General features: G+C 40.7%; 1 protein-coding gene across 1 annotated transcript in view; it reads left to right on the top strand.

Moving 5' to 3' along the window:
- The window catches only part of EIF4EBP1 (eukaryotic translation initiation factor 4E binding protein 1), a 65,849-nt gene extending 46,698 nt beyond the window's left edge, over positions 1-19,151 (top strand). Inside the window, exon 3 of the mRNA XM_069213447.1 lies at positions 18,725-19,151. Coding sequence (XP_069069548.1) covers positions 18,725-18,756 — 32 coding nt within the window. The 3' untranslated portion in view covers positions 18,757-19,151. The remainder of the gene's footprint in view (positions 1-18,724) is intronic.
- Positions 19,152-25,586: the final 6,435 nt, after the last annotated feature.

Here is a 25,586-nt window from a genome sequence, read left to right as displayed (position 1 = left end):
GGTTATCTCGAATGGCTCACATCGACCCAAACCCCAGAGTGCCTTGAACTGTTTTTTTTTTTTTTTGTTTGTTTTTTTACTGCTATGGGATTTACTTGCCTGTGTGATGTTACCAATAAAGTTACACATTCAAAGAAACCTCTATCCCACCAACACTGGGAGAACAGCTGACCATTAGATCTTCATCATTACAAGCCATATGAGAAGGGCTGCAAATTTGAGATTTCGAGTCTCTTTTGTGTTTTCGGAACTCTGACATTTTGTTTTTGCCCTTAACATGGTAGGTATGTCGCGAGCATGAATCTATGCAAAATATTGTCTTTGCTTCTCAGATAATCATAACAACCACTGTTCTAAGGCTAGTTTGAGCTTTCAAAGAGTCCTGAAATTTGATAGCAAAACCTTTTTGTATTCCAGAAGTTAGTGTTCTAACTCAGAATAACAAGTGGTTACTGCAGAAGCATTTCTGCTTCGAAATGGAGGGGGTGAGCGCCAAAGAGGCCATGTCTTTCAAGATTTCTGAATATGCTCCTCTTGAGTTTGAGGATGCAGAAGTGTTTATAGAGACTTCTATTAACCGCCAAAGAAATTGCCACAAATTATTTGGTCTATAAAAATTGATTACCAAAACAGCCCATTGAGACACATATGCCATGGCTTAAATCTTATACTTTGAAAGCCTTTGAAAAATATGGACCAATTTATGGATTTGTTAAGGCTGGTAATATACTTTATTTCTAGACTGTTAAGATGTATGATGATAAGCTTTAATCAAATTGTGCAAATGGGAGAGAATGTTTCGCCATTAAGGATGATTTTTATATTTTGGACCATTGGATGACAGACAAAAGTCTCAGATACATTAGAGGCAATCTAGGGTCATATGTACTAAAACATTTTCCAGTAGACACAGAATGGGTAAAACTCATTGATACATCTGGTCCCTTGTTTTTTTCCCTCATGCAACTTTAAAGAGCGAGATGATCCATGGTGCCTCTCTGCATAAATTCATGCTCACCAGCCAGGCTCTTATTATAAGGACATTGTAAAACTTGCAGTTGGAGACCTTAAATTTGTCCTGAAGTTGGTCAGATAAGTGGCTGTGAGTAAACTAATAGCTCTTGAATAATTGCTACACCAATTCTCATCCCAATACCTTATTGCAAATTGTGTTTGTGCAATTTGAATTTTTATTATTTGTTAGCAACATATACAAGCCATTGAAATGTTTGATATTTTTTTGTTGGCTTGAAGGTGTAAAAAAAAAAGTTTTTTGTGGTCTTAGTTATTTACCTACTCAGCAGGTTAAGGACCTGTGCTTAAGGGAGGAACCCGCCTAGTTCTCTCTGGCTCTAATTCGAAGATGATGATGTGTGAACTATTTTAACCCTGAGTTGTTACTTAGAAAGACTGATAGTCTCTCACCTCCATCACATTTATCATCATATAATTTAAAGTGGGCTATGGGTTGTATTTTTTCCACACTGCATAATATATGCTTAATAGCTACATTTCCTTGAAGGATGACTGAAGCTCTTCTCGGTAACCTATAGGATGTAGGCAATATTCAGGGCGTGTGTGGTTTTTGTTGGATTGTGCCTTAGTATGTCCGTAATTATATCTGCAAAATGGGCTCATAATTGTTTTAATGAACTTTATGGTATCTCGCAGATTGGTGGAAAATATTATGCCCAGTTATTTTAGGTCGTTCAGCTTGCAATTTTGCATCTGTGAATTTTTTCTTATGCTTTGAGTATTAAATAGTAAATATTAACGTTCTCATTAAGTGTGCAGCTGGGAACCTTAGCATGCTCCGAGGTGGAGTAGAGATCAGAAGGTAATGAGTTGTGGCAGTGCAATATAAGCTTTGTCTGCCAATTCTGCTACCTTGTGTGCTTCCTTCCTCATGCAAATTTTGTGAAAAAAGGATTTTTGATATGAATGTAGAGAGTAGAGGTACCAGGTCTAACAATTGATAGGAAAATAGGGTAACAGTCCTATCTAGTTTCTAGATAAGGAAAGCAAGAAATTGTGTGAGGCGAGGCAGTTAGATCTTAGTGTGGCTGTGGTGAGATACTGAGAGCCAATATGGCTGATATTGTTGTCAGGCCTAAGTCAAGTTTGTGTATAAATGTTTATCGTCCCAATGAAAAGTGATTATTAAATGCTTTATTGACATTAAAGATGGCTATGATAGGCTGGAGGACTATTTGGATGCCTGCACATAGACTGCTGAACGGTTTGGCTGCCCGCAACGTGCTGTGTAGGCGTGTGGTATTGTCAGTTGAGGGTTAGCCTTTCAAGCATCCAGTTTGTGAGGTTAAATACGCTTTCAGATATAACAATATTCTTTTGGGAATATTTTGCAGTCATTGTTCATGAGCTAAACCGGCGTATAGTTTTGCTAGGTCAAGTGGGTTTGGGGTGTAAGTACAGTTTCAGCACATGTATCAAAGTCTGCCTCATTCAACATTCTTAAAAGTTTGCTAGTTTGTTTCAAGGTTGATATAAACTTTTTATTTTGTTGACTACATTCTGTAGGCCACAGCTTTATTAAGAGGACGAGAATTAAGTACCCTTACAAACTCAGTTTATTGAAGCAATAAAGAATGTTTGTGTTTGACTGCATGAGGGATGGTGACATTGCCAAGGTACTAGTTTACATCTACCTAATTGTGTGTTTTCTCACAATATATTTTCGCTTAGAAATAGCGAAGGCAATAACCATTGGATGTGAATGCAGGTTTACTGTTTTTGCCTTTTTTGTGTAACTGTGTAGTATTAGCAGAAAACAAGTAAAAGTGTAATGATGTGCATGCTTGCGTATGTAATTATTGGCTGGGTTGGTGGGTGGCGTATAGAGAATTGATTGATTGTGAGTAAATCCATCCAACCAAAATACACTTTATATGATTTGAGGTTTTTATTTTGCCTTGTATTTTTTATTGTCTATACATTTCGTTTTCATTTTTATATCCCACATTTTTGATGATAGTAAAAAAAAAATATGTACAGCCAAATTCACAATTAAAAAGTTTACATGTTTTTAATTTTCTAAATTGTCAATTTGTTTTTCTAATTTCCTTGATGCATCCATTGCAGAAAATTATTTCACATGTTAATGGTAAATATCTCATTAATTCATCAGCAAAGTCCTCCACTTGTGGATTGATAACGAACCAGTCAACTAAGACAGGACCTGACATTTGACCTTAGTCTTTGAATGCAAAGCAAATGTGATGAGATGAGAACACGATTTAAAGGGCTGTTAATAGAAAGCGAGTTGATGGAAGGATATAGAAAACATGGATTAGGCAACTGGAAGGACAAACTGATCCTGGAGAGCCTAAAGCAAATAAAGCTAGCAAATGGAAAGCCAGACAGTGTGCGTTACAACCCACAAAACTGATGGAAATCAACGAGCGCAATGTATTCCTATATCAACTTTCTGAAAGTTCCTAAGATATTTTTAGCAAACTAGACAGCTGCACTTATGCTGTGACCTAAACAATGTGCACAGGTTGTATTACAGAAAGCATGCACATGCGGGCATGACTGCTGAATGCACACACTCAACATAGTTTTACCTAAAATGTTTCACTCTGTGAGGTAGCAAGGACAGTGCTGATAATGTAGAATCCCTGTGGGTCAATACAAGACAGAATCATTCATTGTTGGTGAATGCCACTGTGCGCAGAGAGGTGCTTCATGATGCAGTTATGAGTAGTTGTTGGTGTGAAGGATGGTGCGGGTGTGAGTAGTCGTTTGAGAGTAATGATACATGTGAATCTTTAAGGATTGTCCTGGAATTCTGTGCTGGTACAACTAAGCATTTTAATTAGAAAAATTAATGAATACCTTTTCTTGGTCTGTTGCTGGCAGTAGACCAGTGTACAGTTGTACACTAACAAATGTTATTACCAATATACATTGATGCAGTTTTTTCAGCTTTTCTTCATTGAGGGCAAAAACATTTTGTAGCATGCATGCTTGTAGATGCACATGCACTACATACCCCATCCATCTTGTGTTGGGCTTGGACATTATAATTTGTTTATCTGTATGTAATGTGAATGGGCAGACTTCACCTTCGATTGTTTATTTCTGCCAGCAGGTCTGGACGTGTTCAGCAACGGGTCTGCGATAGGCATGTTTTTTGCATTTTTCAGCAGCCTAAGATGCTCCACTTTTCAAAATTGCCACCTCCAATAACAGTTGTGTCGAGATCGGTCTGTATTCGGTAGATCTCCCAGTTGAACACAGTTTTGACTTCTACTACACGAGACTGCCTTCTCTTCAAGAACATGGTGGCAGGGGTGGCTCCATCATTAGGGTTGCCCCCCACCCGCCAGCAGCAGCAGCTGCAAAACCTTTTGAAGAAAACGATAATAAACTGTGTTTATTATCGTTTTCTTGTAAGGGGCAGGGCCACGGGAATGACGAGCAGTGAGGGGGAGTGCACAGCACTCCCCCTCCGTGCACATGTATGTTTGGCCGGCCAGACACACATGCACAGTAGGCTGTCTCCAGCCCAGCAACTCTAGCCCAGCATACAGTTGCTGGGCTGGAGAGAGCATGCACAGACTCCCAGTCTTCCTGGGACACCATGGCTGGGCGCTCCCAGCCAATCCTAAAGCTGCTCCGGGCAACGTCAGGATTGGCCGCAGGGAAGGCTGGAAGCCTGTGCCTGCAGCAGAGAAGTGGATGGAGCGGTGCTCGATCGCCGCGGCCGCACCAGGTAGGTGTGTGTTTATTTATTTTTTTATTTAATTTTTATTCGCACCCCCTGCATGCCACTCCGCCCGTTCTGCGAGCCGCGACTACATGGTGGGTGATGTCCTGGTCCACGTTTCTTTATTCTACATCAGTCACCTTAGAGCTCCCACCAGAGAATGCAAACAGGAAGGGGTTGATGGAACGCACACCGTTCCAGTTATGCGAAGCTGCAACAAAGAATATTCACAAGCCAACCAATATGGCACCTGCAATGTGTGGCTGTCTTTGACCACAAGATCTCCTGTGAGTTTTGTCGTGCCTTTTGGTGTTTAAAAATAAATACAATAAAAGACCTTGAGTTACCAAAGGAAAAGGCATTGGGTGGCGCTCTACATCACTGGTTAAGAGGTGGGTCCCTTCAGCATCCCAACGGCCCAACCACCGACCAGCTCTGAGATGTTTTTCTCGAGTTCCTCTGAGGTGGAAGATCAAGACTGGGTACCTTCAGTGTTGACCACAAAAGTACCCCATACCAAGCAAGCGTAGAGGGTCCCCCTCAGCAGTGAGCTAGTGGACCATATGCAGCACACTTAAATGCCCCTATACTGAGGCATAGTACTTCTGCTTCCGAAGTGTGATGACAAGCCTCGAGTGGGGCAGAAAAAAGGACTCAACCACCAGCCCACACACCACCCCCTGCCTTCATTCCAAGGGGACGTTTAGACTGTGTTAGACTTCTAAGAAGTTTACTTCCACATCCCCATCCACCCCATCCAGCACCTTCTGTTTGTGGTATGTGGACAACGCCACCAATTGACAGTTCTCCCCGTCGAAGTCACCATAGGCTAAGAGTCTTTACCAAATGTCTGGCAGTGAGGGCTGCTAATCTATATAGAGCTTGCATTCACATATTCCCAGACCTCGACAACTTGATGATCAAGAGCAGCAGCAGGCAGCAATGCCTGGCATACACTCAGAAGACTCCTACCCGCCCCAGACTCTAGGGTTCACCATAAATCCAAAGAACCCCCACCTTAAAACTCAATAAAACCAGCCGTTCTTGGGCTTGGCATTCTGTTACAGGAAAAGCCCGCCCCAACAAAAAGGGTGATGGCATTCCAACACCTGCTGCCTCTTTTTCAGTCCACTCGTCAGCTAGCTGTAAGAACAGTAATGAAGGTCTTGGATATGATGGAATAGTAATTGTGCCACACACCAGATTACACCTGCACCCACTCCAGTAATGTCTTTTGAGGCATTTTGCCACAAGTGGAGGGTCACTGGGAAGATCGAGTGTTATTAAAAGCCTGATTCAAAGTCAAGAGTTTAAAAAAAAAACAAGTATGTATTGACCCCAAAGAAGGTGAGTATTGTGCTCAGGTTCTGTATGAGAGACCAGGTGCAGAGTGATGTGTTAGCGTGTTTGAGTGCCTCAGAAAGTATGTATAACCAGCACCCTAAAATCTGAAGGACTTTGCCGACTTCAGGTAAGGCATGAAAGAAGGTACGCAAACCCTGATGGATGAATTGCTCCTGTAGAATCTAAGTAACCTAGACATAACAAGTACTGTAACATATCACAGGCTCTGGCATAAAAAATTGCCTTTTGTCTGTAGAGTCATAAGATTGCTGGATAATTGTGTCTTGTACTAATAGTTCAACCAGCATAGGCTGTTGTGCATTTTATTTCACAGCCACTACAACCTCCCAGTCTTCCAGAGCTTGTGACCAATGCCACTACAGAAATGGTCTTGAGGCAAGTATAGGGTACCAGGTGAAGGTATGATGGTACCATACCCTACAATGTCATTACTTTTCTCACTGTCTGAAACAGCGAAACGTTCTGAGTGTTAATGTCCACACCCCCGCCCCCTTCACCCCCCCCCAAAAAAAAACTTCCTGATCTGAATTAGGTAGGTATACTTAACACAAAGTGCAACAAGCCAAATAGATAAGTGGTCCTGTTTGTGCTTGATAAATTCCTACGACGCACAGCATGTCTAATCTAGTTTGGGTTTCATTGGGATGTGGAGGCACGCATCCTTAAACAACAGTTATTCTGGAAAGTCAACTTATAGGAGTAGGGAAAGGTTTCCATTTGGTGGCATCATCTTGAGTTTGATTTTGGATATACCTCGATTTGGTGCGTGCAGTTCGAGAATAGGGACATCTTTTTCGGAATCTTGACCAAGGCATGAACACTCTTTCTGAAGCTCACAGTTTGCGCCTCCTCTATGGTGCCTTTATTTAGGAGCGATCCTTACTATTCCAGAAGAGGAGGAATGTGGTCGACTGACGCCAAACATTGGCACAGTCTGTGATTTGAGAGTTTTGTCATGGACTCAATAAAATACATGTAGGGTCCAATGGTCAGACATCGAGATTTCCCAGTACAAAAAGAAAATAACCTCCTCTCTTCAAAGGAATCTTTATGCCACTTTACAATCAATGCAGTGTGTGTAAGGCTAAAATAGATGCATGCAGTAAAGGAAGGTACAGCAAAAGTACTTTTTCATTGTGAAGCTATGTGACATTCCATGTGATCTCCTTACGCCGCCCTGCTAAAGCTAAATGCTAGCCGGCTACATTTTGACATACCGGACAAATATTTCATACTTTATATAGGGTCACTGAAAACTCAGAGGCCTCTGCAGAGTTGTGCGTTATGGTTTTCGTGTTGACAGAATGTGTGATACTTAATCGGCCTTAGCTGGTGTCACAGTTTCGTTATTAATACAAACAAGATATTTTATTCTGAGCCAAACCATTCGATTCCAGCATTTTGCACAGGATTTAAATCTTTAAAAGGTTTATGCTTTAAAACTACCGTTGCAGATAATAATTTTGCTTTCTAAGCTAAATTTTCAAAATAATTAAACGCATTAAAATCAAGCGACTCACAAAACACAATTATTAAAAATCAAGCATGTGTTGCTGGTTACCTTTTAACTATTAAGAAATCCTCCTGCTAAGTCTTCCTTAAAAAAAAAAAAACATACTATAGCAGATCTAGAGATTCTGTTTTCCAGTTAATGTACCCAGTGTATTTTTCTGTTGTAGCTTAGATGCGCTTGTAGAAAAACTGTCTGTACTTTAGAGTCGGAGTTCTATGGTCCTGTATTTTTGGTAACACATCTGATCGCTGAAAATGCTCTTTTAAACAGGAATTTATAGTAAATTAGAGGTGGAGATGGATATATTGTCTGTCTCCGGTTTTGGTAGATATCTCACTGGAAAGGAGTCTAATGACATCTTGCGACTTTTATGACTTGCTCACGTGGGCGTAACTATTAATGTTCTAATATATTTGTGGCTTCTAAAGTGCCTAATTCATCACTATGGCTGCCACACAGCACTGGAAAAGGAGAGTAAAGGAGGGATTGATGGAGAGGCATAAAGTGTAACCAATTTTTGGCTCTTTGCCGGCTCACCCAGAAGTGTGTCTTAAAGCCTGGCAGAGAGTAAGAAGTTGGGTCGGGTTAAAGAACGATCAAATGAAAACGTATGTTTCTTTGTGCATGTTGAGTGGTCTGTCTGCCTGGAAGTTTAGCCTATCATGGGCCTTAAAACTTAAAAACAGCCTGTTGGAGGGATAGTACATCAAGCAGGGTGCTGGGGGATTAGGAGGCCGACAGCTCCTCACCCACTTGAGTGTCAGCACTCAAACCACCTGCCTCTACTTCTCTCTTTGGGCTTTGTTATATTCTTATGTTAAGATTGCTTTAATAGATGTGCCTAACATTTGTAACACCATAGGGGGGCATTTAGATTTCTGAGAATGTCATTTTTCACGGGTCATGCAGAGAATTTTGGAATGCATACATATTACTGTGTTCCAGGATGGTATTTTGGTCTATGGAAAAACAGACAAGATCATGATTTTGTTCTTGAACAGGTTTCAAGGAAATTGTAAGAGTCCAGACTAACAATTAGAATTGAGAAGCGCAAATTTGCTGTGTCAGAAGGCGAGTATCTTGGTCACGTCATTGGGGCAGATGGCATCAAGCCTAAACTAAAGGTTTTGGAAGCTATTGAGAATTCCCCCGTCCGAGGAACAACTGTACTCATTCCTCGGGCTAGCTGGATATTATGGAAATTTGTGTGCCATTTTGCCGATGTGACCAAAGCCACGAGATTGCTTTTATAAAAAGGGGAAAAGTATGTATGGTCTGATGAATGTGAAAACCCATTTTGTGCAGCCAGAGTCCATAATCAAAGCCTCAATGTTAAGGTTATGCAACCTGGCGTACAACAACTGTACTCAGCATTGATGCGAGTGCTTATGGGCTAGGTGCTGTGCTCTTACAGATACGTCAAGGAAAGAGAAGAGTTATTGCATTCACCTCATTGACCTTAAGGGGATCTGAAGAGAGTTAATTGAAAAAAAGGCCTTGGGGGGGTGAGAAGGAGGGCAGTGTTTTAGGACATATTTATGGTGAACAAGATTCGAGATAAGGACAGACAACAAACCACTTGTGAATGTCTTTACAACAAAAGGAGGGGAAAAAGCTACTGGTGAAATGGTTGTTTAGGTCCTAAGAATCTCCCTTTATGATGAGATATGTCCCTCGTTCAAAATAAGTTACCACATTGATTGGAAAGTACAAAATGGTGTGTATGGAATTGTCAGTAGCAAATTATATATTGTTTAAAGGTGAAAGATTAGTGGTTCCAGAGTCTGTTCAGAGAAGACCAATCATTACTGCATCATGGTCACGGGTGTATGTCGGCTAAGAAGCGTAAAGCAAAGATGGATTTGTGGGGCCAGATATGGACGGGACATAAAAAGATTTGTGAGAAATTGTGACACTTGCATGAACAGTGATAAATCTTGTGTTGTCAGGGACTCGCCCATAGTAATGATTCAATATCCTGAAGAGGCATGGAGGAAACTTGGTTGGATATTTATGGTCCGTTTTGTCAGCAAGATTGAGAGGTGAATTTAACCATAGTTATGATTGATATTTTTCAAAGTGGGCAAAGGTTTGTATTGTTGAAGTAAAATCTGATGTAGTGATTCAATTTTGTAGCGAGACGTTTGCAAGGGAAGGTATTCCACAGTAGGTTCATAGGCAGTGGTCCACAATTTGCTTCACAAAAGATGGCTGATTACCTGGAGTCTCAACATCCGCCGTCATAAAACAGCACTATATCATCCCAGAGAAAACTGTTTAGTAAAGAGGTTCAAAAGAGTGCTGGGTGAAAGTTTACAACTGGCTATTAAGAATGGTTTGAAGTGGAAAGATGAGTTGAGAAGCATTATGTGGAACCATAGATCCATGCCAAATTCAACAAGGGAATCACCTTTCATTCTTCTTAGAGAAAGGAAGCTTGCGATGAAGGCCCGTACTGTATAGATGAGATGTGAAGTGGACAATGGGTATAATGCTGGTGAAGTGGCAAGAAGAGTGAGAGAAGCCAGCTGATTATTTCCAGATACATAATAGCAAGTTGTGGGGGAGTCCTCCTACATTTAAGGAAGGATAGTAAGTGCATGTGAAATTGTAAAATGCAGTAAGAAAGGTATATTCTTAACTTTCAAGTACTAGGAGAATAAGGAAACCTCTTGGTAACACAGTGATCCTGAATTGTGATGAGAAAAGGGACATTAGGAGATTAGTTCCTTGTGGTATATAAAAAAAAAGAATGGACAGGATGACAGAAATGAAAATCATTCTGTATGTAAGAAAACTGATAGCTGATCCAGAAAGGAGGAGGGTGAGCCCAACTTGGTTAAAGGACTAGGTGAGATGACAAATATTATATTTATTCCCTGTTTCATTTGTTAATTCTTGCAATGTGTTTCCTTATTCAATATGTTATTATATTATATCTGTAGATTAATTCATTTTATTTTATTTTCCTTTTGTTAGTAAGAATATTATTGTTATTAAAAATAAATTGTACCTTATCTTTATGTGACTAATATGATGTTTAAGCAATTTCTGTTTATTCAATGATGGGAGGAGTGTTGTGTTCTTGTGTTAAGGTTGGTTTGCTAGAATACACAGAATAGTTACTGGTGTAGTGTGGAACATGAGCATGGTTGGTTGGGGGTGTTGCACTGTGGTGTTCAGCTGTACAGGGTTCCTCTCTTGCTACAATAAATCCTTAAAACTACACCTGTTGTCTGAGAGGCTCCTTCAAACTTGAAGATTGAGTTGGCTGGAGTTGGAAGCTCTGGGCCAGTAGGTCCAATTTGCATACTTGTTCGGACTTCTGAAAGTCGAAGGTGTCAGGATTCAAGTGCTCATCAGGTTGCTGAGGGCCTGGCTCTCAGCTAACCTAGGGTGGCCTGGGCTAAGCTTACCAGGGCGTAAGGTTGCCTGGATGTCTACTCAAGTGAAGCCCTTATGCCTTTGGCCCACATTGGCTTGGGTCATTAGGGCTTTGTGCTTCTGTTTGTGCACATTTGGAAGTAGTCCTTGTAACCTAGAAATGTGTTGAAATATTGTGGTGAGAATGGTCTAAAATTACCTTACGCTATTGTTAGAGCTCATTATCCAGCTTGTTTAGCTCGCTCAATGGGGGTATCCCTGCCCCCCTTTTAAAAGTGATCATCTTGCTTTATTCCATTACATGGGTGTGTATCAAACTAGGAAATTGGAACACTGTAACATCACAAATACAAAGAACAAGAGTCCTTACACAGGGCTGTGTTTTGGCCCCTATTTTATTCAGTCTCTACACTGCAGACCTTGGCAAAGCAATAACAAAAGCCTATTCTGTACCACCCAGGATCTGCTCTCAACACCTCCTTGTCTACAATACGCAGACGGTCTAATCCTTCTAGATCACACTAAAATTGGTATGCAACGTTCACTGGACAAGTTGCACTTATGTAATCACACAGATAAAGTGACAGCAGATTCCTTGAAAACCAAGGTCATGATTTTTGGTAAATGTATATGCAAACCCAAGCAGATGTAGAAACTCAGCCATCTAACGATTGAAAACCCGACTAACCATAACTACTTGGGCATATGGTGGCAGAAAATGGCAAAGCCAACACATATTTTACTATACTTAAGAAAGAAAGCAATAGTGGCCACATTTGCACTATGCAAATTATATAATCATCTCAACAGGGCCTCAGCTGATTTAATCCTAACAGTGACAAAGGCAAAGTTAATGCCATCTGTCACCTCTGGCCACCAATCTTTCCCAGGGAAATTTTCCATTGCTTTAGATAAACTACAATGTAAAGCCTGTGGAAGAATCTTCGAACTGCCTAACTACATGCGAGAATCGTTCCTCTGACTGGAGTCTGGCTTGACCAGGAAAGGCCTAGAATGTATGGCATCATTCATCAAATACTACCTCTCATTAGCAACAGCCAACCAAGGAACCCAAAAGAATACTCTTAATGGTCTGTTTAGGGACTCTATAATCCCTGGACAAAATACTTCACCACTTCAGCCAATGCACTTCAGATCAACTTGGGAACGCTAACTTCCATTAATTCCTACCATGCTGTTAACCCTATTCTAAACAAAAAAATGGTGGGAGATGTAGCTAGGAATTTGAACTTTAGGGAAAATTTGCAAAGTCACAAGCATCTACTATGCACTTCTGCCTAAGCAACACCAAAAATGCAGCTCTACCTAAAACAGGCATTAAACATGAATTGCAGACTTCAGATACTACTAGCCAGACTGATGATCTTACCAATATCTGAATACCGATAAAACTGCCAAAATACTCCTGGGCACACACCTTGCAGGTTCTACAACCACAGAGGAGAAATAATGCTCCACCTTCTATGCTGCTACGCTGTATTCCTAACTGCATGCCACAGTTTATGGAGGCCGATGTTTTTAAATCACAACCCGCAAAGAGGCCTTAAGGTACTGCTTAAACACCAGCCGGCCAACAGACCTTGCGAGATTCAGCAAATTTTTTAGACAATCTGTACAACGCAATGAAGCATCTAGGCAACAGGGTACCAAACTGACTTCCGCTAGTTATTTTAAGATTTATAGATTGTATTTATTTGGTTATGTTTTAATGTACTTATTTTCATATGAACACTGTTACTTTAAAAACGTTTTTAGGGCTTGGTGATTAACTGTGCTGAATATTGTACTGATTTTTATGAAATGAAATAAAGATTTTACTACTATAGCTGGTTTGATTTTAGCATAGTCAGTCCCCTGTCGCTATAAATGGCCAAAGCATGAACAATATTACTTACAACAGATGAGGATGAGGATCTGCGGTCTGCAGCAGATATAGGCTCAAGTGTTAGGGAATAGTGCACTAGGCTCTTAACGCACACAACCTTACATCAGTTGGAACATTAGGTCATTGAGTCAGTCAGGAACACTACATGTAAGGGTGACAGATTGTCCAATTAATTTACTTTTAGGCAGGCTTTATTTTGGCTATACTTGTTTTAGCAAACAGGTGTTGAAATTGTTGGACAAAAGAGTAGGATAGGTGGAGGACTAATAGCAAAAGTCTCATATGGAAATTGGAAAATGTACAAATCAGGTGATTTCTTAAATGTTTGAGGCAGATTCGTCAGTCACACCCCAATTGATTGTGAACCAACCTTAAGCATGTATTTGTCAGTGGAGGTGGTAGAGAGACATTACAAGTGAGGGACTTTTTAGGTCAAGCGCGCAAGCGCTTTGCGACCTGTTGTAAGTATTCTGTGGGCTTTTAACCCCGACCATCACTTTTACTTGTTTGTGGGCTTGCCTTTCAAAAATCCCTTGATGTCATTGGTAAATGCTTTACGTTTGCCCCACCTTGGGGCGGTTTTGTTACCCCCTTTCAGACTGACCCTGTTACATGGATTATTGCACAATTGCCGATATGCTTCAGCATGGGAGAACTATTTTTTTCTTTTGTCTCTCCCCTTCATGCTCCATGGCTGCCATGGCACTCACAGCGCAGAACAACACAAACTCCATTGGCGGTATTGAAGCACTGATCACATTGTTCACACTGTTACATATTCAGAGTCATGTCTTTTGGCTCTCCCCTTCACGCTCTATAGCTTTCACAAAAATACTTGTAATTGAGAAGTGCTTTATGTAAAAAACACAGAAGTCCTTAAAGTAGCTCTCCCGACACAGCAGGAGAGCTGATACTATAATATTGACTGCACTCGGTAAACTCGCCCCATAATCTCTTAGGACAATAGGACCATCACCAAAACGTTCAGCATGGTGTGCTCTTTCTGTCATCTCTGGGTCCCCACACAAGGTTAGCTGGGACCCCAAAACGATAACCCCTCTCACCATTGTGTCTTTTTAAGTTCTCTTATGGCTGGAACTTTTGTTTTACAGCAGGGACTAGTTTGTGTTTTAAAGGCCTTGTTTGTAATTTCATTGCAGTAGACCTGCTAGCCTTGAAATTGTGTAATGTGCTATGCCCTCTAGGGGCTACATATATGGTTGTATTGTATTACTTTTTGACATTCTGTTTTCATGTAGTTATGCCCTCTAAAGGGTAACTATATGGTTACATGACCATGTTTCTTACAAAATCTGTTTTCATTGTGATGTCCTCTGGGGGCTGTTCCAAGCATTATAGTCAACATATCAAGTAATGGCACGGAAACTCACCCCATAATGCTTTGCAGGGCATTACTTTTAGGAAACATTTTTGCTCATAACTCCAGCCTGTGGTGGTTCTAGGACAATGGGACCACATTCAAAACATTCACCACGATGTGCTCTTTCTGTCTACATCATCGCAGGGTCCCCACACTAGGTTAGTGGGGCCCATAAAATAATAACCCCTCCCACCATTCAGTGTCTTTTTATGCACTCTTATAGTTGTATCTTTTTGTTTTACATCTGGGAGTAGTTTTTGTTTTAAAGGCCTTATTTGTAATTTCATTGTAGTAGGCCTGCTAGCCCTAAAAAAACGTGTAATGTGCTATGCCATCTATGAGCTAAATATATGATTACAGTGCATTACTTTCTGACATTTTCATTTCATGTGGTTATGCCCTGTAGGGGTTAGCTATATGGGTACATGACCATGTTTCTTACAAATGCTATTTTCATTGTGGTGTCCTCTATGGCCTGTTCTGAGCATTACAATCTAATGCCAAACGTTTATTTCTGATAAAGGTTTTTATTGGGTTTACATGATAATTGTATATGTTTTATTAATCTCTCCTTATTTCAATTATGACCATGATTCAGGCCAACTTAACATCCTTATTACACTATGACTGTCTGAACACTCTTGACATGTTTGGGTTACCCTTCTAGATTATTTCTTTTGTTACTCCTCCGTGGCTGTCTTGTGTCTTTTCTGGGAGTTGTGTTAACCAGCCAGCAACTCAGATGGTGGGGCGATGAAAGTGGTATTCAATTGGAATTAGCTTAGCAGATTTAAATTAGGATGCTAAATGGCAACATTTTCATTTTTGGCTGCAGACAAAGGAAGAAGGTAAATGGAAGTGCTGTAGTTATATGCAGGGCCAGTGGAATTATGTGGTAGGAAATTAAAAATTATTAGACAGGGTTGACCAATTTATGTGGCAAGAAAAGTACTGTTATGAAGTTACAATCCCAGTAGCTCTAACTCAAGCAAATGCGAGACCTAGTGCATTGCAAATGCTTGTTGGAACATGGATGCTTTTGTGAGCAGTTTGATAGTGCTGTATGATGTCTGGGTTCAGCTGTGTGTGTTATATGGATATCATCTCAGCATGAGAGCTAAATAGCTTTACTCGCCCAACAGGTTTTCCTGCTAAAGGATTTATAAGCGTGATAGAGAGCCCCAAAGACAATGCTTCTGATGTGTAAGCAGGATGTAAAACGTGTGACTGAGATCAGGTGTCCACATGACAAAAAACAGCTCCTGGTGCCAAACCATAAGGAAGTCTTTTTATATTTGTTTAGCCTGGTACACAAATATTCCCGAGTGTTCAAACTAGGCTTAGCTTAGCTGTGGAAGATTGTGAGCTCCAAGTGGATCCAGACAGGAATGGACTGGAGGTGCAGCTCATGATATTTTGTGAGGGGCTTTGGAGTGAAAATAGTTGGCCTGGAGCTACCTCAATGTAGACTACTTTACTTTAATCCCCCCCGTTATCTCCTTTTAATTCAAGTAAGTTGGGCTGGGAATTTACTGTGCTGTTTTGCAACACACAGCTTTACAAATGTTGCTGTTACACTTGGACCTGTCATTTGTGTGACATTTTTCACATCAAGTGGGTGATAAAGCAGGTTTATAATAAAATTCAATATTATTTTCTTTTTGAGCATGTTATTAAGTTTCTCTTTCGGTGGTGTTTGAAATCCTTCTGTGGTTGACATATGCTACAAGTGTGCCTGTTCCACAGCCCCTTTTGTGCAGGTTCAGTAGCCTAGTATTGCTGTAAGATTTCCAAAAACCTCAGCTAATAACCAATACTATACATAATGTAAAAATAATATTTGGATGTCTGTATTAATGAGATACTAAGTAAAAGTACTTGTAATCACCAATGAAGTGTGTACTGTAGAAAACTCCCTTTATAATGCTCCTTTCAGAAAAAAACTAATTGTATGTGGTAGTTTCATCTTTTTTTCAGATATTTGAAAATTCTGCCACTTTGTGTCTGGCCCAGACCCTGTTATTCAGGTTATCAAGAAAGACTAATTCTCTGCTGGTGCTTTTCATGCACATACCTGGAATATGTGCTGGCCACGCCACCTTCCTTAGGTTTCCTTCATGTTACTATTTTCTATTGAAATGTGGTGCCTGAAAATTGATTAGGGATCACTTTTAACAGAACCACTCCACTACCAAAACTACTGCTCAGGGTCTTTTTGAGGGTAATTTAGCTTGTTCAGATGTGTGTCCACCTAAACTCCCACACCAGAAACAAAGATCATTTCATTTCTTCAGCTAACCTTTGGTTTACCATCTAGAGTACCACCCCACCTTAATGACGTTGAGTTTTTAGATTGCTCAGCAGTTAGTCTATGGGGCATATTTACGAGCTCCTTGCACTGCCGTTGCTTCACTTTTTGTGACGCAACAGCGGCGCAAACCTTGAATTCATATCCATGAGGCCACTCAAAGCCACTTTGCATGGCTTTGAATGGCCTCATAGAGATGGAGTAAGGCAAGGCAGTGTAAATTGCTGCCCTGCCTTACTCTGCACAAAGTTGGCGTTCCATGGGTGTTGCGGTGGGTGTTCCCACGCAACACCCATGGATTTTGACAAATCCCCAGAGTTATAATAACATTTAAACCTGGGGATGTGCCAGCACCGTACTCCTCTCCAGGGTGGCACATCAAGGAGAAATACATTTATTTATCCTTGTTTTTACACTTTCAGTGTGTGCTGCATTCTGCCTCCAAGGATTGATTTTGTGCAGGAAGGGTGCCTTCATTGGCACTAGGCTACCATAACAGCACCAGCACAGTAGGAAAGGACAGAAATGTGCTGCATGCCATAGATAGGGTGCATTCCTGCCCTTTCCCTTTGACGTAGGGCAGCGCAGCAAGGTGACTTGCTGCACTGCCCTGTGTCAAATGCCCATAACTATGGGCCTATGTCACCTGCCAGCTACTTCGTGACCTCATCTCTAATAAATCTAAAACTGGTCTGATTTGCAAAAGTGTTCACTGCCAGCCCTTGAGAACAGGGGAAACCATTATATATCAGTATTTTTCTCCAGTATGGTTCAATTTTACATCACTTAGGACAAATTGTTCAAAATGATGCTACTTCTCTGCTTCGAAATTATTTCTTCATACGACTTCAGGTCGACCTTAGTAAGTTACCTTGTAAGTATAACACAGACTCTTTACAAAACAGTGGTTATGTCAAAAAATAATTTACTATCTCGAGATTTTACAACCTGTATACAAAATTCAATGTGCAAACAGTATGAGAAATATGTATACATTTGTTGTGCTGTCCTTGAAGACTACAGTTGTTTGAAACCAGCATTGGCGTAGCCAATAGGTCTCGCCTTTGGGACCTTATAAGTGTTTAACCATGAAGCACATTATCCTGGATGCTGTACTGCCTGGGAGTGTAGAGCTATAGAATTGCTGCACACAACCCTACAAAAAATGCCAGTTGTCTTTGAGAGATGATGGGCATAACATTCAGAGATGCTTACTTAAGAACTGAGAAGCTAGGTTTGAGTCTGGGCATCAGCTCTCCCAGTGCATTAAAAGAAAAAAACTAGAAAGCATGTTTCACTCCAAGGAGCAATTAATTGAAAATGTACAGTAAAATGAAACATCAAGGATGGCTCCGAGCTGCGTGGGCTCCAAAAGCCTATCCGGAATTAAAGTCTGTTTACACGCACATACACAGCTACGTTGTGGTTGGCAAATGGTGTCCGGTGAAGGCGTTTCCCCGGACAAGAGTCAAGTGCCCCAAAACGAACCATTGCGGAAAGGAGCAGAACACGAGCAGGAAACTAATAAAACAAGCTGAGGCCAAAGAAAAAAGTAGTGCGCCAACACTGACCTGTATGGGCGATCGTGCAATAATCCATGTAACAGGGTCATTCTCTAGGGTGGGAACAAAACAGCCAAAAGGTGGGACAAAAGTAAAGCATTTACCAAAGGAATTTTGAAAGGCATGCCAATTACCAAATTACAGTGAGGGGCGTGGTGAAAGCCCACAGAAGTAGATTACAGCATGGCGAGATATAAAACTACAACGGCACACGCTACAAATACAGTACTTTCAATGGTTCATATCCTTGCAAATATTTAAAGACAGTCCTCCTCCAAATGACTTCATAAATCGAATCAGATTGTATTTTATTCCTCTTGCAAATATGGCTTCCAATACTTGTTCACAATTCCAACCAAGCCCTAATATAGCCCCTGCTAGTGGTGAGCACAGGGTAAATGTGAACTAAATTATTGATTTAAAAAATGTAATTTAATACGTAGAATGTGACAGGCAGGTGTGAATAGAATTGGTGAGGTTCAAGAAAGTTTTGAGTCTTTTTCTTGTGAATCTAGTGTATGACATTTAGTGTGTGCATCAGCTAATCTCACCCATGTTTGCTTTTTGTTGCAGGTGAGGAAGCTCAGTTTGAGATGGACATCTGAAAACTGCCTTGACTGAATGAGTTATCCTCCGAAAATCGGGCCTCAGCTTGTGGACCCTCGATGCCACATACTAAGCTTTTTAGAGTTAGCCCATGCTTTGTATCCGAGTGATCTCGTTCACTTCTAAGGGCAAACCTATCTAATCCTACTGCCGACAGGGGATGGCCAAATACTGGGCCCACGTTTAAGGAGTAGTGACGGATTCGCATGTGTGTACATAAAGGAGAGCTCCCGCACAGGCGTAGACCTATCAGGAGCTATTGCAGTGTCTTTTTTTTTTTCTTTTTTTCTTCAATTTTCTCAGTCTTTGGTGATCAGTGAGTAACAACACCGTAACTGTAATTGAAAGGGAGAAATAAAATTTGGATGCAATTCGTTGGTTGTGGGAATTAAAACTTTGTCTGTGCCTTTGATTTTTTTTGTCCTTGATAAATTAACAATACTAGGATGTGCCATGTGTCCTGGGATTTGCAGCAATAGTAAGAAAGAACTCTGAGAGGGAACTGCCAAGTTTCTGTACAATATTTTCTGTGTACTCTACTGGGAGCTTAGGGTTTCTTTTCGAAGGAAACAACGACACACTGTTGGATTAGAGTGCTCTAGTCTTTTTTAAGAGGGTGGATCTACTCATACATGTGATGGACATAGGGTTTGTTTGAGCATGGGCGGGAGTGCGTGATGCTGCATGTGTGATGGTGACTGTATGGCTGTGACAGTGAAGCGTGTGCTAGTCAGAATAAGATGCATTTAGTAAAGTCAAGCGTATGAAATGGTGAAAGTGGATGATCTGATGGTGCATGTTATGTGTCATCATACGTGTGATGATGTGGGCATGAACACGATGCGATTCTTTTTTGGTTTGGGTTTTAGAAATGTGTATGAGATGGTAAGATTTGATGATATCATGATGTATATGTTGATGGTGTACGTGTTTGATCGAGTGTAGCACATTGAGGAACGAAAACACAGTGTGGAACATTTAAAATGTGAGGTCTGTGGGATAGTGTCCCACCACGAGGTGACGCGACAGGGTTACTACCTAAAAGGTAAGGCTGGTGAATGAGGAGGCTTTGCAGATACTCAAATAGATAGGCGATTTTCCTTAGTGCTTTTCACGGAAACACACGTTTCTATTGACCTGTGAAAAAACAGCTGCCTTTACGCACATAAACGACAAGGGCGTGTTGACCTCAAAATGGTCGAGGATAGCCGAACGTGGAGAACATTAGGACATTACAAGAAGCTAAGAAAAATACTGACAAATGCTGTGTACGAAGTGTATTTAAAAAAAAAAAACTTCGACCTCTTTGAAAAACGTTTTTATTATGAAAGTGATATAAATCAGAAAGTGTACTCAAAGCGTTTGTTGTTGAACTGGGTTATTTTATGTGATTTGCCCCTTATGAAGAATCAATTCTGAAATACTTTGAGCTTGTTGATATGCATAATGTACAGAAAACGTACTATTTGATAATTTAGGGAGATAAAGAAAATCTTACAAATAATTGGAAGACCTTTCCGTGAGTGTGCTTTCCTTAATATGGACCAGATTCTTAAAAGTCAAGGATATGATGAATTACTGAGTCATCGAATCTCAAAAAGAGCTGAAAAACGATGGTTGGATGGTAAGAGTTACTTGTGTCCCATGCTCTCTGTACCACAGGGCTCCGCTTATACATCATTGCTGAGGCCTAAACAGGCTGAATCCACTCTAGGTTTACTTGTTTTTCTGCCTGGATGTAACCAAGATTGGTTTGCATATGGCAGTTTGTTACAAGGGATGAACTGGTATATCCAAACGAACACTGGGAGCAAATAACGTGGTACGAGTCTCAGCTTTTATTGAAGAATTTATAAGTTCCTTGGAAGGGGAAACATCCCAACCTCCATCTCCGACAGCAACCGTCCCCAACAGTTCCTACATTCCACTAGAATCTCTCAACAATCCATCCACCAACATTCTTACCCCACGCACAACCATTCCAAGAGACACATGAATATAACACAGATCTCTTTCTAGATTTCCATAATTGGTGAAAAACAATGGTCTGGATTGTTTCTCCAGCAATCGTTAGTGGCTGAGATTAATTCAAACCATTTTTGTCGCCTTGTTATTTGAATTATATTCGACAGCACACAGGAAATTGCCACACTGTCATCATCATTTCAGACTGGGCTAGGGAAGGACAGTCTCTCTTACGATAAAATAACTTTCCCTTAAGTAATTCTGTATCATATGAAACCACACATACATTCCTCTACCTCCCCCAACGTATATGTGCTAGACCCCACATGGTAAACCTCTGAAAATCCTACTGGCATGCAGGAGAAGAAGGACCACCAGTGTCCATTAAGTGCTGAGTGGATGTGTGCATGCAGTGGGAGCATTTAGGCCAGGGTATAACCACTCAATGTAGTTAGGTGAGCAGCGGTAGTAGATAGACCAGAGCTGCTGGCACTCATTGTAACTGTTCAGACCACAGTTGCAGGGTCACTGCTCAAATAGAAGTGCCTCATGCAAAAGGAGTGTCCCTGAAGGGGGAAATCACTGTCAGTCTGGCACAAGCATGGAGCCAGTGCCAAAAAAAATCTTAAGGCAAACTAATAGTTGGCTGCTGAGTATTTTAGCTCTACACCTCCTGACATTTTGATTTTGGAACGTCAGCCCCTATTATCATTCTCAGTTTTGAAATAGCACAATGACCAACTTACTTGTTCGGGTGGGGGGGGGGTGCCTACTATCAATATCAGTGCCACCTTGATGCTTACAGGGTTAGTACTTCACAAATACTTTGCTGGTCCGTCAGAACCACTGTAATGACTGTTATATTTTTCTTACCTATATCCGATTACAAGTTATGTCTAACAGAATTTCGGGCTGAACAAAGCCTAATGGACGCATGCACTTTATAGATCTATAGATATTGCGTATAACACAAGCACACTGGTAAAAAACAAAAAACACTCCAATCCCACTTAGTGGAGACATTCATTTTGCTCATCAAAACCACCTTACTCACCAGTACCACCTTTTTGCTTACCTTACTCCCATTGTGCTAGCCAATACCTCTACCACTCACACGACAGCAGAGCACCATAAACTGATATGCATGCCAGATCTTTAACAATATACAAGATCCAGTCTGCGAATGAATGCGTGCCCTGGCCATTCAAAACGTGAATTTGACGATGTCAGTGGTGCAGTTTTAAAAAAACAAGGAAAATAACTGGTCCCTACTTAAGTGTATAATTGCCGGGAACACACGCAAATGAAACCTTTTCATTTACATTTAATAGGCATAAAACCAGAGGCATATTAAGGCATGAGCATTGTGGGAATTTCACTGTACACATCTGACAACGTGGCCGCCCTTTAGTCCCTCGCTAAAAGTAAGGGTACCACGTGTTTACAAATTAAGATGATTGACCCGAGTGCAGCAGTAGCAAACTTGGTGTCTGTTGTAAATGTTGATGTGGATCTGCTGTAAAATAATGGTATGGCACAACCTGTTTGTTTTGTGAGGCCATTGTGTCTGACCAGAACAAAAGGCAGGGGACCTGGAACAAGTCCATAACCTTCAGGGGCATGGCATCAGGAGCACCCGTGGGGTGGAACCAGATAGCCCTCTCCAGCAATGTTGCTGTCACAAAGGTGTTACATGTAAAAACCCATGAAGCCCCTGGCTCAGAGTGCCATATAGCATGCACATGGTAAAAGATTGGCCACCCTCACCTGGTGCACCAGAAATGACTGGCATCTTGAGGAGACAGCCCGCTAATCGGCATTTGATCCTTGAGGGGGTGTGTATCTCAAATTTCCCAACTAAAAAAACAGTGGGTTGCAGAGTGGAGGGGTGAGATGACAAAAGTTCGGTATGGACTATGTCCATGAGGGACCAGGATCAGGACAGCTTTGTATTAGCTGGTCCTTAGACCACAATGCCACAGTGAGTGAAAATCGATGGTTGGAATGTCACCCTGCATGATTTCTACTGGTTAAACTATTTGCAAGTGTTAGCACGTCCGGTCCTTAGTAAGTAAACTTGTAAGGGGACGCATATAGGTCGATAAACCTTTTGAATCGCATGGAGTATCCTAGCCATGTAGTGACCACCGTAATGGTAGTCGACAATAATAATCAAGATACATTCTATGAAAAACAACTTTAAACCTTAATACTCAAGAATAACCACTACTTGGGAAAAGGGTTAACAAGTTTTATTCCCTATTGCTTACAATTCTAATCATCTGTTAATTCAATCTTAATTCAAATGAATTCTTTATTAATTCATCAGTTAAAAGACATTATTTCTTGTAGAAAACATATGCGGCAAAGCAACACCATAAGTTATGAATATCAGCATTAATAATGTAATTCCGCAATTCGGTTCATCAGTCATTTGTCAACGTCACCCCTAACAACCTACCTAACCAAGATTAGCATTAGCATGTGGGTCTTCATGCGTAAACAATTTAGAGAAAACAGCAATTTAGAAAAATTCTACCTAAGTGAGAATCTCTATAAAACAGCGCAGTTGGTACCTTGAAGAAAAGTCACAAAATTGTCAGTCACATTTTCATAGCTACTTATCCAAGATGGATCAGCAACAAGTCAGTCTTCATCTTCAGGTCATCAAATAGTCATCTACAGATCAGGCTCAGAGTATGAGCCCAATATCAGCACTTCGGACAGCATCTCCTGACGTAATCAATTTTCTTCCTGCAGTTCTGATTCCTCACCCCATGTCATGACTTTTTATTAGGGTCTCCCAGTCCATCCCACTAATTGCTAATTGGTCAATCGGTCAGAAGATATGACTCTAACCTATAGTTTTTATTTACCAAATCATATTCTTATATTTCACAAAACGCTGATTGGTTCTTCTTGCAATGAGGACGTCATCTGGCCCTTCAAGTATCAAATTTGCTGCACATGGCTCTCTAGTCAGTGCTTCCATTGTTCAAGTCCTGGGAAAGTACATTCAGCCTACACTAAACATAATTATTTCAAATTGTCTTCACCATCTCCTGTCTGTCGGTACATTGCAGAATGTTCTAGCTATCCAACTTGAACTCTGCGGTTCAAGGTCTCTGTCTCCAGTTACCAGTCCTTTGCAAGGTGTTCGAATTCTCCATGTTCAGAGCGAGCAAGGCCCAGTGAAACTAGGCCTCTGGTACAGCGAACTTAATAATACAAAACAAAGGTTATACATTTCATTATGATATATTACTAAATTTTTCTCATATTTTTCATTATTTCACATATTTTACTCACTTTAGTACATATGGTGATCACTCCCCGAGGGCACATTTCTAAATACGCACATTATTTTCTTCTATTAATTTCTCTATGCATTTTTCTCATTAGTATACACACATTTCATTAATAGATTTCTTAATTAACATCTGCTCCATCAGTCCCTCCTCTGATGTCTAAATATGTCATCACACCTTTCTTGTCAACACTCTATAATTCTGTCTCAGAAGCATTTTGCCTTTTCCTTGAATTTTCCCTATAAATTCGTCTCCTAGGTGGTTCTTCTCTCCTCTGATCATTCTTAGATTTCCTTAATTTTATCTTTTGCCATAATTTGAATGTACCCCATAAACCTAATATGGAAACAATCACAATTAATATTCCCTGGGCAAGTTTCCATAATACCCCATTCCAAATTTGACTAAGCCAATTTCCCACAGAGGCAAATCCATTTTCAACTTTTTCCCAAACCCCTGGTTCCTTCAAATCCTTGCTTGAATTAGTTAAATTAGTAAGTCTCTTATCTCCTTATCATTCTCTGGAATGTAGGAACAACAATGCCTAGCATTAATCATTTTACAGACTCTGCAGTCTTTCGCAAAAATTATGTCTAAAGCAAGCCTATTTTGAAGCGTCATAGCTCTATCCGCAGCCAATTCAGTATTTAACAGGAGTATTGCCTCTGTAAAGTTTGTCAGCATGTTATGCACAGTAGTAGACACCGTTTGTATCTTAATTGCATTCAGAATAACTCCTACAGAAGGAATTACTGCACCCAAAATACCTCCCACAATTGCAGAAGAGGTTTCTCTCCTCTGTCGCTCATGATGTAATTGAGTCACTTTCGGAATTTTCTTTAATTCATCTATCTGATAGATTTTAGGGAAAACTATCCACAAATAACATGTCCCATACCATCCTCTAGGAAGACTGTAATAAGCATTAAGTCCACAAATATAGTAGATTCCAAGAATCGCAGGGTCCTGACCATTCAGCATAAAAATCCATTTACACTGAAACAAAAACACATGCCTACATTCACTCGTTCCCACAAATAAGGTGTCAGTGCGTCATTTCGGTCTATATGTACAAAGCTTCCCTACATGCAGTGTTCCCTGTAAGGTGCATGCGTACCTGTTCTGCCCCAAGTGTGCAGTGTCTCGTGTGAAGCGCACACACACTTTCACAGCAGACCACGGGAGAGACGTTTTGTGCCACAGCTTTATAAAATGGGAGCGCCTCGAAAAAGTCATTATCTTGTTGCTGTATTCCTTGGAAGCAGTGGCAGTGAATTCACACCCTTGAAGAGCACAACACGAGTGTCATGTAAGTAAGTATTCCTCTTCCACGGCTGCCTGCTGGGTTAAGAGGGTCACAAGTTGAGCAGCTAGTGGCTCCTGCACATGCCACTTGCTACATTCATTTAAAAAATAGGAGGCAGGCTGCAGGACTTGTGAAGAAGATTGTGTAACTTTTGACATTCATGATTATGAAAGTGTGTGGCATGCTTCAAGACTGCACTGCTTTTTGTTAGATAAATACAATTTAACACGTTAAAGAGTGTTTTTTAATT

This window comes from Pleurodeles waltl, chromosome 11 (genome assembly GCF_031143425.1).
Source record: "Pleurodeles waltl isolate 20211129_DDA chromosome 11, aPleWal1.hap1.20221129, whole genome shotgun sequence".
Lineage (NCBI taxonomy): Eukaryota > Metazoa > Chordata > Amphibia > Caudata > Salamandridae > Pleurodeles > Pleurodeles waltl.
Note: the sequence above shows the minus strand (reverse complement) of the source record. Positions and strands in the feature narration are given on the sequence as shown.